General features: G+C 45.3%; 2 protein-coding genes across 5 annotated transcripts; both read left to right on the top strand.

Moving 5' to 3' along the window:
* Nucleotides 1-5,643: 5,643 nt before the first annotated feature.
* LOC103646013 (nuclear poly(A) polymerase 4) lies at nucleotides 5,644-7,615 on the top strand. Its single transcript, XM_008670753.3, has one exon. The coding sequence runs from the start codon at nucleotides 5,647-5,649 to the stop codon at nucleotides 7,303-7,305; it is 1,659 nt and encodes a 552-aa protein (XP_008668975.1). The 5' UTR covers nucleotides 5,644-5,646; the 3' UTR covers nucleotides 7,306-7,615.
* Nucleotides 7,616-10,997: 3,382 nt separating this feature from the next.
* LOC100273578 (Set1 complex component swd2) lies at nucleotides 10,998-17,109 on the top strand. Of its 4 annotated transcripts, XM_035964632.1 has the most exons (12): nucleotides 12,464-13,117; nucleotides 13,202-13,254; nucleotides 13,356-13,528; nucleotides 14,169-14,272; nucleotides 14,647-14,747; nucleotides 14,815-14,881; nucleotides 15,142-15,241; nucleotides 15,835-15,948; nucleotides 16,017-16,154; nucleotides 16,240-16,324; nucleotides 16,408-16,454; nucleotides 16,544-17,109. In XM_035964632.1, the coding sequence occupies exons 4-12, from the start codon at nucleotides 14,187-14,189 to the stop codon at nucleotides 16,685-16,687; spliced, it is 882 nt and encodes a 293-aa protein (XP_035820525.1). In that variant the 5' UTR covers nucleotides 12,464-13,117; nucleotides 13,202-13,254; nucleotides 13,356-13,528; nucleotides 14,169-14,186; the 3' UTR covers nucleotides 16,688-17,109. The 4 variants fall into 4 exon arrangements, with proteins under 4 accessions (NP_001141468.1, XP_035820525.1, XP_008667529.1 ...); XM_008669307.4 differs by lacking the exon at nucleotides 13,202-13,254 and having other exon boundaries at nucleotides 12,850-13,117; NM_001147996.1 differs by lacking the exons at nucleotides 12,464-13,117; nucleotides 13,202-13,254; nucleotides 13,356-13,528 and adding an exon at nucleotides 10,998-11,400 and having other exon boundaries at nucleotides 16,544-17,051.
* Nucleotides 17,110-17,589: the final 480 nt, after the last annotated feature.

Below are 17,589 nucleotides of genomic sequence, written 5' to 3'. Positions count from 1 at the left end.
CCGCCGCCGGCACAGGTTGACCCAGGCCAAAAAACTCAAAGGGAAGCTGTTGCCCGTCCGCCGGAGCCACTGGCACTGGGTCCTCATCTTGAGGCTGACCTCCCAACAAAGATTGCTGGATGATCTCACACTGAACCGTCCACGAATCTCCAAGAAAGCCATCAGCATCTGAAAAAACAATGAACTGTGGGACCTCCTCCAGGGACGTGACCCGAACCCTGAGCAAAGTCCTAAAAATGTTGCGTCTGTCTTCTTCCCACAGAATCAATCTGCCAAAGGAGCCAATAGCCACCTGCAAGTGCTCAGAAGAACGGTAATCCAGAGGGAAACCCAACAACATGAGCCAACATTCCCGATTAAAATACAGGGCCCTATGGTTCCAAGCACCATTGTGTCGCTGAACAGTGAAGGAGGCATCAAGGTACTGCTGCGGACCGAGAAGGACAAGGTTGTCTCTTTCGAGAATGCTGCTGAACTGAACCAAAACTTGTCCCAGGTGCGACTGCTGGATATCACGCACCCCAAGTTGACGGTGCTCCACAAGGTATTCTCTAACCACATCCCTCACCGCCGGGAAAGCTATCTCATGGTCAGGTAAAGGTTGGATGCTGATGATAGCCCAGTCCTCATGTAATGGCGGGAGGCGCCGAGAAACTGACCTGGCCATAATTTCCCGGTGAAGGACCACCGAAGCGCTGAAGCCCGGAGGAAGGAAAGGTGCGGGATCAACGCGCCTAAACGCCATCGGAGCAGGGGGCGAGAATCGGCAACCAGCAGGCGAAGACGGAGCAAGTTGGGGTTTTGCTGAAGTGACGCCCAGAGAAAGCGTCAGGGACGGAGGAGGTGCCGATTCAGATTTTTTTAATACTTCTCTAGCGAACTCCTCGAAGCTACTGAAAATGGGCGGTCCACCGCACAGAGAAACATCCGGTGTGCGAAACCAGGAACTGTGATCAGGAGAAATTTGGTTTCCCACCAAAAGGGCCCGACTCCCAAAGGCAGGGAACGAAGTCAGAGGAGAACCGAAGGAAGTGAACTTGCTGGGGCAAAAAAAATCCACGTGTCCCCGGCCCTCACAGAACTTACAGCATAAAGTCTTAGAGCCCGGCGGCCCAGCCGGCCCGCGAGCACGCACCGGTCTCCATTGCAGGTTGCAGGGACGAGACCGACCAGAGTTCAAATTTTGAAAATTGGAACGGTTATAGAGTCTGCTACCAATAGCAACCCCAGAACGAATAGGATCCAAGAACCGAGGAAGACCAGATCTTCCAATAGAAGCAGGATGGCACGGTCCCGAAGCCTGCGGGCGAAGGCGGTTGAACACGGAAACCCTCGGGAGAGGCCGAGGTAAAGCCTGCGGGCGCCAGAAGTTACGAGCCTGGGCACGATTGGTGGAAAGACGGCCCAAACGATTGAAAACCGAAGAGCCAACCCGAGCAGCATGCTGAACACCACCAAGCGGCCTGGCAGGGCGACGAATCGGGACCGCATTGGCACCAGTGAGAGGGAGCTTAACCACATCCGCATATGACAGAGAATTCCTGACACGGACCCTCGACCAGGAGGCATCTTCCTCCTCCAAAAAGAGTCTGAATTCATGCTTCCAATTGGGTCCACCGCGATTCCAGAGGTTGAAGAAGGCTCTGAACTCTTTACGCTCAATGGAGCCCAAGTTATAGATGTGGAAACCCACCGCCATCGAGGAAACCGAAAATCGAAAAACGCGGTCAGCCAGCTGAAACACTTCGAAATCCTCAGCGAGCCCACCAAGGGCAGCCTGGAGAAGATGACCAACCGAAACCGAATTCAACTTGAAGATGCATCTACCGAAGGAAACCACCAGCCAAAAGGGTGACCGCAAACACGGGCGAGCAGGGCAAACCGAAGCTTCCAAGGCATCCCAGAGGGATTCCGCGAAGGCCAATCCTGGCCCAAAGTCCAGCAGGGAGAAATCCATAGCGGGAGAGCAAGCAGACCGGAGGGAAGGACACGAGAAGTAGAAGAACCTGAGCTAGGCCATCCCTCGCACTCCCCTCTGGTTATGCTGCTCGGCGCCAATGATGAAGCTCCTCTGTGCCGGCATTGGACGCTTGCACACTGCAGTGTCCGACAGGGGCTGTCAACAGTAGAAATTAACCCATCCATTACTTCCTCGTTGTCAAAGATAGCAGAATCATTGTAGGCATAATACGGATTCAAGAAGTATGCAACCAATTGCAATGGAGTGTCCAACCTACCTTTCATCTTACTATCAATGATTTCTATGATACTCTTGTAGAGATTTTGAGTGGCAGCCTTATCAACATTTCCTAAGCCTATCAATATTTCTTTCTTGGCCTTTAGAATGTGGATCTAGTGCATGTTTACTTGCTAAGAATGGCAATCTTTATTTAGTAGATTTTAGTATTTTACTAAAGAAAATGCGGATCTAGTGCATGTTTACTTGCTAAGACTACCATGGGCTGGCTCTAGCATCATCGTCTAGCACATGTTCGGATGAAGAACCTTCATAAGCTTCTAAAGGGAGAACATGTGTTAGGACTAACTGATGTCTGTTTTGAGAAAGATAGACCTTGTACAACATGTCAAGTAGGGAAATAGGTGGGGAAAACTCATCTAAGCAAGAACGTGATGACGACGTCAAGACCATTGGAGCTTCTCCATATCGATCTCTTCGGCCTCATTGCTTATCTTAGAATTGGGGGAAGTAAGTATGGTCTTGTTATTGTTGATGACAATTCTTGCTTCACTTGGGTATTATTTTTGTAGGATAAATCTGAAACCCAAGAAACTCTCAAACGCTTTCTAAGACAGGCTCAAAATGAGTTTGAGCTAAAAGTGAAGAAAATAAGGAGCGACAATGGATTTGAGTTTAAAAATCTTCAAGTGGAGGAATATCTTTTGGAGGAAGGCATCAAGCATGAGTTCTCCGCTCTCTACACTCTACAACAAAATGGTGTAGTGGAGAGGAAGAACAAGACGCTCATTAATATGGCAAAGACGATACTGGGAGAATACAAGTCACCAGACCGATTTTGCTCGGAAACCATAAATACGGCTTGTCATGCCATAAACCGTCTCTATCTTCACCGCCTCCTCGAGAAGATGGTATATGAGCTCCTAACCGATAACAAACCAAATGTTTCTTATTTTCGTGTATTTGTGAGCAAATGCTACATCTTGGTCAAGAAAGGTAGGCATTCAAAGTTTGCTCGCAAATCTATTGAAGGGTTTTTACTTGGTTATGATTCAAATACAAAGGCATATAGGGTCTTCAACAAATCTTCGGGTTTAGTTGAAGTCACTAGTGATGTTGTATTTGGTGATACTAATGGCTCTCCAAGAGAGCAAGTTATTCTTGATGACATAGATGAAAATGAGGTTCTAACAACCACAATGAGGACTATGGCGATAGGTGTTGTGTGACCATAGAAATAACAGTGCAAGATCAACCCTCTTCCTCAACAATGGTGCAACCCCCAACTCAAGACGAGGAACAGGTATCTCAAGACAATGGCATGGATCAAGGGGGAGCACAAGAACAAGAAGGAAGGGAGGAGTAAGAAGTACCACATGCACCTCCAACCCAAGTCCACACCAACATTCAAAGGGATGATTTAGTGGATCAAATCATTGGTGACATTAGCAAGGGAGTTACTACACGTTCATGTATTGCTAATTTCTGTGAGCACTACTCCTTTGTTTCTTCTATTGAGCCTTTTATGGTAGAAGAAGCCTTGCAGGATCCGGATTGGGTGTTGGCCATGCAGGAGGAGCTAAACAACTTCAAGAGAAATGAAGTATGAAGTTTAGTACCACGTCTAAAGCAAAATGTTGTGGGAATCAAGAGGGTGTTTCACAACAAACAAGATGAGTACAGGGTGGTGACAAGAAAAAGGCGAGACTTGTGCAAATGGTTATGCCCAAGTCACAAGTTTGGATTTTGAGGAGACTTTTGCTACTGTAGCTAGGCTTGTGTCTATTTGAATACTATTAGACTATGGTGCTCACTGTTCTTTTAAGCTCTATCAAATGGACGTGAAGAGCGCTTTCCTCAATGGGTCAATCAAGGAGGAGATGTACGTAGAGCAACCCCCTAGCTTCGAGGATGATAGGTACCCCGACCATGTGTGCAAGCTCTCTAAGACGCTCTATGGACTTAAGCAAGACCCAAGAGCATGGTATGAATATCTTAGATATTTCCTTATTTCTAATCATGTCTAGTGGTTGGTCGATGGCGTGGTCGTAATCTGCTTCTGCCATACATAATGTTGTTCGTGCCGAGCGGGGCGACGAGGTTGGCTATGCCACTACTGGCATTTGGAGCGGAGCTCGTTCCCGTGCCATGCAGGCCGCTAGGTTCGCCGACGGGCCGCCTAGGGATACAGCGAGGCTCCAGTTGTGGTTGGTCCTCGTCACCTCCAAAGGCCGCCATCGATGACGAGGGCGGACGGACGAACGACAGGCGTGCCTCAAGAACTACTAACACGTCGCAGATCCGGTTGACACGGATCCAAAGAGCTAAAGGGTCGGAGCTCGACAAATGGCGCGACGGACCGAGTGTTGTGCCTTGCCGACGATGTCGCGCCTGGCCGAGGACGAGGAGCGACGACACAGATCCAAGGTATCAAGCGGCGCAGAGGGCCACAGACTCACTGGCACGGCCACGAGCGCGCGCCGCAACGGGAGTGGACGCCGCAATAGGGTCCGAGCGCCACCGACGAGCCACACCCAAGAACGAGGTCGCGACGACGAGATCGAGTGGCCTGCTAAGATCCAATCCAAATCACAAACAACAGAAGTATCTGCAACGTGGGCCGCAAAACATTTCATGGGCCCCACCCGCCAGTAACGGTGGCCGGACCAACGGCAGGCTGACGGAGTGGCACAAATGAGGACGCAAACGTTTTCGAGAGATAGATCCGAGCGCGTTTGAAAACTAATGGCACAAATAAGTAGAGTGGCGAAACTAAGGTCACGAATGTAATATTCTCTTAACAAAAATGTAAGTTGATTAGATTATTAAATATTTAGCGAGATTCAGTTTGAGCTGTTATGATATTTTTTTTGTTAAATACTTTTTTTAAAAAAGCTTTACGAGTGAGGATTCTTGTTTATTCTTTAACAAAGTAACGGAGAGAGAAAAGTGAAGTTGAAAAAAGCAGTTTTTCACGTCATTCTCACTTATTTCTCTCTTAGCCATATATGAAGGTACTCGTGAAGGTGTTTTGCCATACATTTTTCCAAAACAACACGGAACTGTTCATGAAGCTGTTTTCTATGGAAAAACAGCTTTAAAAAATAAATTTGAGACACGTCAAACGAGATCTAAATGCATTTAGCCGTCTAATTTCTTGTTAAACCGTTTTTTAACCGTGCTGAGTGCTTATACACATTTAGGTTGGTCTATTTAATCCCGACAGTAGGTTGCCGAAGCTATACATATTTCTGTTACAAAAACTGTACCATTAAAAAAAAAGGAAAGCGCTCACCGGAATCCGGTTTATCCAGACTTGGCCAAATCCGATCGGAGGGATCTAGATTAGATGGAAACATTTCCCCTATATTAAGGGACGGTACCCTCCTCCGTACACGTTCGTCTCTTGTTCCATCGCCGGCGCTCGCTCTCTCGCAATCACGCAGGCCATGGCTTCCCAGCCGAAGAAGATATCCAGCGAGCCCATCTCTCTGGTTGGCCCGACGCCCGCCGACATCGAGGCCACGGCGCAGCTGGAGAAGCTCCTGCGCGAAGCGGGAATGTACGAGAGCGCCGAGGAGTCGGCGGTCCGCGCCGAGGTGCTGCGCGACCTCCAGGGCATCGTCGACCTCTGGGTCAAGCAGCTCATGCTCAAGCATGGGTACCCCGACGCCATGGTCGACGAGGCAACCGCCTTTGTGCTCCCGTTCGGATCGTACCGCCTCGGCGTCCTCGGCGGCGGCTCCGACATCGACGCGCTCGTCGTGGGGCCCTCCTTCGTCGACCGCGATCAAGATTTCTTCGGTGTGCTGGCCGGCGTGCTGGCCGAGACGGAGGCGGTGACGGAGCTGCATCCCGTGCCCGGCGCGCACGTCCCCGTCATGAAGCTGAGGTTCCGCGGCGTGCAGGTGGACCTCGTCTACGCCAGCGTCAACCTCCCCGTGGTGCCCCGGAACCTGGATCTGAGCGACCGCCACGTGCTCCGCGGCCTCGACCACGTCACCGCCCGCAGCATGAACGGCGTGCGCGTGGCCGACGAGATCGTGCGGCTGGTTCCCGACGCCGCCGCGTTCCGCACGACGCTGCGGTGCGTGAAGCTGTGGGCCAAGTCGCGGGGCGTCTACTCCAACGTGTCCGGCTTCCTCGGCGGCGTGGCCTGGGCCATCCTGGTGGCGCGCGTGTGCCAGCTCTACCCCAACGCCGTGCCCAGCATGCTGGTGTCTCGCTTCTTCAAGGTGTTCAGCCATTGGAGGTGGCCCATCCCGGTGATGCTCTGCGACATCGAGCACGACGACGAGCTCGGACTCCCGGTCTGGGACGTGCGGAGGAACCTGCCCGACCGGAGCCACCTCATGCCCGTCATCACGCCGGCGTACCCGTGTATGAACTGCACGTACAATGTCTCTCGGGCCACCCATAGGGTCATCAAGGAGCAGATCCAGGCCGGGGACGTCGCGTGCCAGAAGATCGCCGCCGGCGGCGGCCGCGACTGGGGCGCGCTGTTCCAGCCGTCCCCGTTCTTCAGCACGCACAAGAGCTATCTGCAGGTGGACGCGGCGGTGGCAGGAGGCGCAGAAGAGCTCCGGGAGTGGAAGGGGTGGGTGGAGTCGCGGCTGCGGCAGCTCGTGGCCAAGGTTGAGAGGGACACGTTCGGCGAGCTGCTATGCCACCAGAACCCGCGTGCCTACGACGCCGAGCCACACGGCTTGCGGCGCGCGTCGTCGTTTTTCGTGGGCTTGTCGAAGCCACAGCAGCAGCACAAGCCGCACCCGCCGGAAGGGTATCCGCCGTTTTTTGACCTCCGTGCGACGGTGCTCGAGTTCCAGCAGGACGTCTACTCGTACAAGTTCTGGAGGCCCGGCTTGGAGTTGGTCGTCAAGCACGTCCGGCGGAACAAGCTGCCGGCGTACGTGATGCAGAAGATTGGTGGTCGGAATATCCATGAGCTCAAGAGGAAGCGCGCCGACGACGACTCTTCACCTTCGTCGCCGCCATTGTGCTCGTCGTCCTCCGCCTCTTCTGGCGACGGTGACTCCGTGCAAGGACCGAGCAGCAGGGCAGAGCTGCATCCAAGAAAGGCAATGTTGTTCGATCCCAGTCCCAGCTGATACAAGATATACCAGTCAAAGGCAAGTCAAGCAGTCGAGGCCTCAGCCAGCAGTCTCAACTCTCAACCGGCAGTCGATATGCAGGCGACTGAGATATTAGTCTTCAGGGATAGCTCCAAGCAGAGACAACGAGAGTGCGGGCGGCAGGAAGACACGACGAAGTTGATGAGGATTAAAAGGAAAAGGCGGTGCTTGGAAGACGACGATGCACGATTTACACATTTGATGAGGATTAAAAGGAAAGACGATGCTTACATGGATATCGCAAGCACAACCGAAAATTCTTGTACCATCATGGATAGATAAGCCTCCCCAGAATTGTCTTGTTACTTAAATAATAATAGAGATATTATTACTAATGATTTTGTCAAATCTTATTAACATTTCTTGTTTCTAATTTATTATGAATCATTTTTGCAGCGAACTCCAAAGTTTAAGTTTTATTTGTGACATTAATGACCAAACTAACCAGTTTTTAGGTTAGGACATGTACAACTCCATTTGATACGAGGTCATTTGAAGAGTCTCTAAGGGGTTAAATGAAAAAAATACAATAGATTGTCTCTTAACAAAGATTATGTCTATACATGACTCTCCATATATATTGTCACTTTAACTACATTTATTATGAGATTGATGTTAAAAACATATTATTGTATCATACAGTCTCTTATACTCAAAAAAACCAATCAGGGAGCTTAGAGTTGTATATGCCCTTAGATTAGTCTTTCGAGACATAGCAATATATAAGGTGACATCAAAGAATGATCAAGAACACCTTGAAGTGGCAAGACTTGAGGAGGAGGATAACGAAGGTGGTATAAAGACAGAACTCCTTCAACATTGATGACTTTTATGGATATGAATACAACCATCAATCAAAACAGTGAAAACTATCATATCACTTTGGTGTGTTTGGTTAAGGAATGAGGTGGAATAGGAGGATCAAACCTTTTTATTTAAGATAGAATTGTCTTACCACATGTTGTTTTTGAGAGATGTGTGCCATGTCTAATCCTTTGTCTGGTGTGTGTGTATAAGAAGAGAAGGATGCATATTTAAAAATATTTAGCCACTAGCCAGCTAGCCCTTGTTAATCTTTCATTGTGGGCTCCATCCCTCCTTGAGGCACACGTATATTAACTTCTCTTGCAACATTTTTCTCTTTCGGACCCTGTTTCTCTTAGAATCTAGCGGTCAGCTTTTATTTACATTGCAAATAAAATATGCTGTTTTATTGGAGGACAGAATCAACAAACGATGAATAACCAAATAAAAAATTTATAGTTCACAAAGAGAACAAAAAAATATATTACTTAAAAGTACACAATACATATGTTAAACTAAAATAAAAATTACATAATGAATAAAACATAAAACTTACATTACGTAAAAAAATAAAAAGATAACTCATAAAAATAAAATATAATTCCTATGATGCAGATCATAAATATGCTACATGAAAATATTTTAGAGTTGATCATGCACCAGGCTTGTATAGAGTACAACCTCACACCGATAATCATAATGGTTGCATGCATAATCATATTGGGTATCCGATGGAAAAATGATTGACCCGAGATAGCATGAATATGGAATCGAGCCTTGAACACCTAAAATGCCCTATCCTTCTGTGTGCCCTTCCAACATGCAACAAATATTTGTTGTTTTGGAGTCTGTAAGCAAAATGGTCTTCACGAATACTGATCCCGAAGGGTAGGTTCCATCGACGAGGTAGTATCTCTAGTTGTACTCGTATCTATTCATAGTGAAGTTCATGTTTGGTGCTTCACCTTTCAGCACTCAGTGAACAATGGCGATTGGTTAAGCACATTCGCGACATTGTTTGATCCCACCACCCTAAAAAAGCATGTTAGATCCATAAGCCATACGAGGCAACTGGCTCGAGCATGATGGTTGGGGCCATCCAATGTCCCCTAGAGAACTGTGCTCTCCATCCAATGTGATAGTTTATACACTTCCAGTGCATGCAATCTATATTCCCTATCACGTGAAAGAATTCCCTATTCTCCCCTTTAGCTAACAGTCGCCTAAGATCTTCAATAGTGGGGACGATGACTATACTCCTCGTTGAAACCTGAAACAACACCTCAACATAATAGTTTGAGACACTCTAAATTAGAACTTTTCTCTATTTTTATATACTCGTCAATGAAGCCATCAACACTACCATACGTAAATCATATGGTTGAGGGAGAAGCAGCTGTGGTTGAGTGCATCGGTTCGAGGGGGAGTGCTCACCCAACAACTTGATCACCTCTTCTTTGGTCATGTTGTTCCATATGGACGAAGACATTGCAATAGCACTTTGCTCGAATGAAATGAGGGTGAGATGAGTACGAGAAGGCGGGAGAGAAATTCTAAGTGTGAGTTATGTGTGCAAGCTCAAACACGACCCCTCTATTTATAGTGTGGATTCATTTTTTATTTTTTACCTTTTTTATTTTTGTTAAATTCAAACAGAGAAAGTAGCACTAATCAATTAGGTCGCGTCACATCAACAAATAACGACCGATGTCGATCGACCCTAGTTGATAACACCATCGGTCCCAATGCATCGGTCGGTACCAACCAATCTGGCCTCATCACATCTCATATTGATCGACCTCACTGGTCAGCAGCACAACCGATCGATCAGGCGTAGTGTCCGTCATCAACATCGTCGAGGTTGGTATTGACCGTTGATAGTACCACACCAACGAGTGATACCGACCAATACTCAAACCAGCCTAAGAAAGGGATAACTAGGTGTCCCCACCGCCCACACTTCGGCCTCACCCCTGTGTGCCCGCATGGGACGAGAGCCTTAGATATTTGCCATTACAATGAAAGGTTTTGTAAAATTGTCCGATCCATATTTAACTAGTGTTGCTATAACATGACTCCAATGGTACACTTAGATATGACTAGGGTCATCTAATGGCTCATGATTAATTAATTAATTTAGAATAAGATGCAACAACAGTCGTTGATTAACGTTGGTTGTACTTCAGTCGTCGCGGGTAGTACTTAGGTTGTTTAGATACTGGACTAATTTTAATCCCTATCGCATCTGATATTTGATATTAATTAGAAATATTAAATATAGTGTAATTATAAAACTAATTACACTAATAAGGACTAAACGGCAAAACGAACCAATTAAGATGTGTTTAGTTTCTTTAGTCATCTTTTGAACTTTAGTTCCTAGAAATCTTATTTGAAAAACATATTTTAGCCATTATGTTTGGTATTTTAGGGACAAAAGTGACAAAGTTTAGTAGTAGGAACCAAACACCCCTTAGGGCTAGTTTGGGTAATCTAGTAATAAAAGGGATTGAAGTGGATTGAAATGTATTATGAGAGTTTTTGATCTATTATGGATTTATACAATCTCCAATCCCTCCAAACTACTTTAATATCAGAGTACCCAAACTAGGCCTTAAGTCTAATTAGTTTATAATTCACCATGTGATGCTACAATAAACCTTTACTAATAATGAATTAATTAAGTTTAAAAATTCATCTCGATGTTTATTATTTATTTATGTAAATAGTTTTATAATTAGACTATATTTAATATCTGTAATTGCTATTACACATGGAATAAACTTAGTTCAAAAATAATCTGATAGACGATAAATATTCGATAACTATGTGTATTGTTTAACCCTATTTTTTATTTATAAACACTGCCAATTAGTCCGCGCCGGACCTCCAACCCGCCCCCACGGCCCACGCCATCCTCCGCACCCCCCACGCCGGACAACCGGGGCTCGCCGCGCCGCTACGCTCCCAAGCCGGAACTCCGAACTCGCCGCGCCGTTCTCACTGTGGCACCAGAGCTGCTCGATCTGCCCCGCCCTCGCCCCTCGCCCCTCGCCCCCTTGCCGGAGGGGCGCGAACTCGCAAAAATTATTGGGTGTGCATTTATACACCCATGTTCTTTGCTGACCCTGTCTGGTAGCAGATTAAGGTTTGGTTGCGGAAAATATTGGTGGGTTGTCCACCATGACGAGTCCGCCAAGGGTGAGCATGGAGATCACCGACGACATGCTCAAGAGCATGGAGGTCGGCCTAGCTTTCCGGGACTATGTAAGCAACCTCTCTTCTCCACTCCAATTCATATATGCTTCCATGGTCTGCGATGGGACAAACGTGACATTGCTGTTGCTTGCCTAATAAGTGGTGAAAGTAGCGCCTAATAAGTGGTGAAAGTAGCGTGGGATAAGGAACCTTCTATCTTCAGTGATAACGAAATGATGCAATTGTTAAAAATGTTATTTGAGCATGGAACTTCCTTAACAAGTTAACATGCGTAAATAGTTAATTTCGTCAGGTTAGGACATAATACGACTTCACTTTTTTTTTTGATAAGGCGTGTTAAGGGTTGAACGAACAGAAAACATAAATCTCACCTTGTTTCCCCAGCTCCCAAATAATTAGCGACTTTATCCTCCTTTTCTAGTTCCTCTTGATTTTATCCTTTGAAACATAGCAATATCGTCTTACACCAAAGACTTCTTGGTTCACTACACGTTTCAACCTTATCGAAGTTTGATGACGCTAAAATGCCAGTGATGCCGAACTTGGACAAAAGAGTGGCGTGTTTGGACTGCAGTGATGCCGAAACTTGCCGCATTTGTGATTTTGGCATGTGGACTCAAATTTCATTTATTGTTTCTTGTTAGAAATCTAGATTATAGAATATAGCAAGGAGGACTCCTTTGTTTATGTAGATTTCACTGCTAGGAAAGTAGTAGTGCAAATGGATTGCACATAGGATTCACGGTCTGTGAATATGCGATCCATTGAAGCTAGCTAATACAAAAACTCAGCATTTAATGCAACGGATTTGGTGGCACCACTCCACCAGTTCCATGGTCATCTACACAGCCAAAATTTCAGCATGCAAATGATTTCCATTTGGAAATGAACTGGTGGGCAAATAGACATTGGTATTTTTTTATCGAAAGCGCAGGAGAACTGCGCCTCATAATATATTAAGAAGAGATAAAAAGGGGGCCAAGAAAGGCCAGTACAAAACAGCCTCCTTACGGAGGCCAGTAAGAAGCATACATAAAAGAATCCATTAGACTCTCCTTAGCTCTCGGCTAAAGGTACAGCTAGATGGCAGAGCCCTTTGGCACCAGCAATCTTCCATTGCATCCTTTCCTCATTAGCAGCTCTAAGACTCATGGCAACACTGGGGTTGCAGCCATCAAAAACGCATTTGTTTCTATGTTTCCACAAGGTCCAGGCTTCCAGAATGATAAGGGAATCAAGCCCTTTTCTAGTGAGCCCAGCAGCAATATTCCCCACCGATTCCCACCAGCCTAGATATGAGCCAACATCAGGTTGAGGAGCCAAAGAATGCAGACCGAAATTCCGTAACAACAGGTACCAGAATTCCCTGGAGAAGGAACAGGTAACAAGGAGATGATCAATAGTTTCATCTTCTTGATCACAAAAGGGGCACTTTTCAGGATGACTCAGCCCTCTTTTAGCAAGTCTATCCGCTGTCCAGAGACGATTTTGTGCAACCAGCCAGATGAAGAAACGACATTTTGGCAAGGCAAATAGACATTGGTATTGCACACACCAATTTTGGCAACAATCAAAATGGTAGCCATGGTAAGGTTCATAGGGATCCAAACCAAATAGTTCTCAAGAGTCAAGAGTCCTATGGTGGTGCGGCCAAGCAGATGTCTGTTGTCTCCTCCCCTGTCCCCTCTCTTCCTGCCACTCCTGTTTCATCCTAGTGAAGCAGAGATCCATCCATCCTGACCTTGATTGGCTGATTCTTCTGCTGGTGAGCATGCCTTCTTTTGCTTGGATGGATTCCGTTCTTCTTAGGGTTAACTTCCCACTCGATTTATTGCGTATTCGCTTGCAGCGACCAATCTGAGTCCATCCGTTCTGGTCTCGATTGGTTCGTTCATTCTGTTGGTGAGAATTCCTGCCTTTGTTTGGATGGGTCCAGTTGTTCCCAGATTCCCATTCTGTTCTCTATGCTGCTACCAACCTGAATCCATCCATGGTTTGATTAGGTTGTTCTTCTCTGGCGCTCAAGGCCATATCCTTGGTAACCGATTGATTAAGGTGCGGGCACAACTCTTTTTTGGGGGTGGGGGTTGGTCTGTTGCCATGACAAGTCCATGCATGGTGTGGAGATCACCAATGAGGTGCTTAAGAGCGTGAAGATAGGGTTGACCTTCCAAGGGTATGAAAGCCTCTGTTCTTTACCTAAATTGCACTGGAATCACTTCTGAAATTAATACTGTTCTGCACCCCAGGGGCTAACAAAAGTTTTTTTTAAAGGGATAATTATTTTGACCCCCCCCCCCCCCCCCCCGGTTGAAAATGTTAGTCCAGTTTAGATTGCTGTAGGAATGTGAATGAGAGGGCTGGGAAGGTGCATTGGACCCTATAACTGCCTGACGGGTTTAGCCATTATAATTAATTTAATAGTGTTACAGTGTTACGATATGCCATGGCCTGGTGAGATTGGAGTTCATATTCATTAGCTGTACTTGCAATGGTACAACTATGTATATGCATAATGCAAGATGTATTGAATAAAGTACCACTATGAATTTTTCAATAAGCTTGGCACATAATAGGATAGCAGCACTGAGATTTCAAGCTGGAGCCTGTAACTATCAATATGTTGTAATGGCCATGCCCAGTTGAAAGAAAACATTAAAAAGGTTTCATGGTGTGTTCTATGACTTGAAAGTTTGTTTGATTTATATTTTTATGCCCATCCCTTTCAAGTGCACATCTCTATATATACATTGGACATACTAGTATACTACAACTATACTCATTTGATTCTTTGGTATATCATAATTCTATTTCAGAATGGTAGAATTAGTTCTATGGATTTTCACAGCAAGGCTACCAACTATCTTGTGACAGCTAGCGACGATGAATCAATCCGCCTATACGACACTCAAAATGCAGTGTGAGTGCAAAACGTTATTCTGTCTTCAGAAGTATTTATTATAAGTAAATAGGGTCTCTAGTTGGTTTTTTTTTTGTCTTAAAAGAAGCAATCTGTTCCATTCTAGTAGTTTGCTAGGTTTCACTGTTGTCCTGTAGAATTTACTCTTCATTTTCCAGTTCCTAACATTAATACTGCACTGATACAAATTCTCGTGTATGTTTATTAGTTTGTTTTAGTGTCTAATATAACTTATATTCGACTTTGGTATTGCACACAACAAGATTTAGTTTATGACAACAGTTTAGTACCTTTTGTAGCGATTTATTTTTTTTCCTCTAAACTGTTTCTGTCTTCGTGATATGTATTGGTTGCTCACTCATTCAAGTTTTCAGATGTTTGAAGACTATTAATAGCAAAAAATATGGGGTCGAACTAGTGTGCTTCACTGATAACCCAAATATTGTCTTATATTCATCAAAAAATGGCTGGGATGGTAAGTCCTCTTTTATGTTAATTTGAAAATGATTGATTTCATGTACTGAAAATAAGTAATAGTGCAGAATCTCTGCGTCTACTCTCACTGAATGATAATCGGTTTCTTAGATATTTTAAAGGTCACCTTGACAGGTATGTCACACTATCTTAAAATAAATTGTACTCCCTACTTTCCTATGTCAAACTTGTTGAACTTCAACCAAGCTTATAGGAAAATGCACAAATTAAATGTCTTGATAGTGCAATATACTTTCCTAAGGCTTGGTCAAATTTAGAGAAGTTTGACTGACGACAAAAGCCAAAGGGAACTATAATTTGGAAAGGAGGGAGTAGTTAACATTTTGGTCGTGCTAATGCCAGTGGAGGATGCTAATATGCTGTGTTTTGTCCAGGGTTGTCTGCATCTCATTTTGCTCTGAGAAAGAAAATTTTCTCTCTGGTTCACTTGACCGTACTGTTCTCTTATGGGATCAACGGGCTGAAAAATCACAGGTAAAACTAATGATGCTGTGCACAATTGTTTGACACAAGCTAAACTTCAGATTCTGCTTCACAACCTGTTTATGTCAGCTAAACAAACTGCAGTTTTAGCTGAGGAACCAAACATGTAACATTGTTGCAACTGAATCATTAAAACCCTTGTTATTACCTACTTCAGTATTTCTGTTACTTATGGGATGGTGAATGTTGGATTCCAGACATTCTTGTAAATTTAGAATCTTGAGCATGGTCATTTTATTTATCAGAAATCTGTAACATCTTCTCCGTCCAATCCAGAATATAACATGCTTTAGGATTTTTGCTGCTGAAACCGTTTCAGGTTTGACCATATAATATATATATGTATGTATGTAGATTGATAACATAAGGCTGATTTTATTGGATTTATCATCATGAAAAATCTTAAATAATAACACTTCGTATAGAATAATCAAATTTGTAGTAATATCTAGTCAAAGTGTCACATTGGAGGTCATGTCAGTGTCAAGCAAATCAAGAGGGAGTATTGAGCATGGGTTGGCATTGCAGTTGAATTACTATGTATTGCTGGTCATTGGAAAAAAATCATCTCATGGATTTTTCAGGGCTTACTGCGTGTGCAAGGGAGGCCTGCAGTTTCATATGACGATCAGGGCATGGTATTTGCAGTTGCCTATGGTGGTCACATAAGGATGTTTGATGCTCGAAAATTTGAAAAGGTATCGTGATTGTTGACTGTGTGGTTTAGCCATTAGTGTTCAACCCTTCTAACTTGTTACGTTCATAGGGGCCTTTTGAGATCTTCTCTGTTGGTAATAACGATTCAGAGGCCCATGTCATAAAGTTCAGCAGTGATGGCAGGCGGATTCTGTTAACCACTAAAGCTGGACGTGTCCATGTGCTAGATTCATTCCATGGCAATAGCGTAAGCATACAACCTACTGTACCTTGTATCTTGCATATACCAACACTAGTAAGACATGGTTCTTATGATTCCTTTTTTCTTTCAGATTGCGTCGTGCAATGTGAAGCCAGTGGTAACCAACTCAACACTGGAGGCGTCGTTCAGCCCTGATGGAAACCATATCATATCTGGTTAGAGACCATCCCTATCGTGCTTTACAAAGAGTTGCCATCTTCTCTCCTGCTTAGCAATGCGTTATGGTCTTCTCTTGCAGGCTCCGGTGACGGTAGTGTTTATGCTTGGAATGTTAGGAGTGGAAAGGTGCAGAAAGATATATCATGTCGATATTGAAATCACTTCGTATGTTATATCTATTTGACTTGTATATGGTAAAACACTTTGACATGCAGGTCGCGCGCTGGGGAAGCACAGACGACGAACCGCCGCTGGTAAGGTGGGCTCCAGGATCCTTGATGTTCGTGACAGGATCATCAGAACTGTCATGCTGGGTTCCGGACCTGTCTAAGCTGGGATCCTTTACCATTAGCAAGTAGGTGAAAATGATGAGAGGTGGACTGCCCTTGCAAACCCTGTTCGTCCCTGTATGGTATGTCGTGTGGCTGGTTGAAGCGACTCATCCTTTAGCCAGGTGGCCGTGGTAAACTTGCAACCTGTTACAATTGAATGACTTGTATAGAGCATCGGCTGTGGCGATCTGGCTTCTGAAGCCAGCGGCTAGACAATGAAGATGGATCCATGCTTTAGTTCTGTAAACCGGAGATTGTAGCTGAGTATTGCTGTATCTCTTTGTTTCTGGAAGGCGTCTTGGCTCGTAAAGATTCTGCAACTCAGAGCAGATGGCTAATATATAGAGAGAGCAAAGAAACAATGGATAGCTGGGCTGGTTGTTCTGTTTTCAGTTGGATTCCTTGTACTGACGTGTGATTCCGTTGTGCATGCACCGATTCATATTTCAGATTCGATTGTTTGCCCTGTGCCGCTACGATGCGATGCCCGTGTTCTCCAGTGGGGATGCACCCATTTATGACCTGCCAAGCTCGCTCGCTCAATGAATCGGAGGCCGCCATCAGCTGTGAGCGAGGAAAGACCTACTGTAGAGAAACCTTTTTGTCTTGAATGGCTTGTGATTCTTTGGTAGCAGCGATTTGCCAATTTTGCCCCTTGTGGGGTACTGGTACTGCGCATTGGCATTGGGCCCTCGCTTAAATGGACCGAACGGCGGTCTAGTAGGGAGCCAGGGATACTCTCGCTATTTGAAATAACGATTCCAGTTGAGCGAGAAGCATGCGTATTTATGCGATCTTTTTATTGGCACAAATGTTTTTGAAGAAGCTAATTTTTTTTTAAAAAAAAAGGAATCGCTATTCCTGGCTTGTCGGGCTCCCCTCGTGCTTGATCCGTTTGACGTGATGTCGCAATGAGCTTGGGCCGCCGC

The sequence above is a fragment of the Zea mays genome, chromosome 2, assembly GCF_902167145.1.
Source record: "Zea mays cultivar B73 chromosome 2, Zm-B73-REFERENCE-NAM-5.0, whole genome shotgun sequence".
In the NCBI taxonomy this organism is placed as follows: Eukaryota; Viridiplantae; Streptophyta; class Magnoliopsida; order Poales; family Poaceae; genus Zea; species Zea mays.
This window is presented reverse-complemented; position numbering and strand designations above follow the sequence as displayed.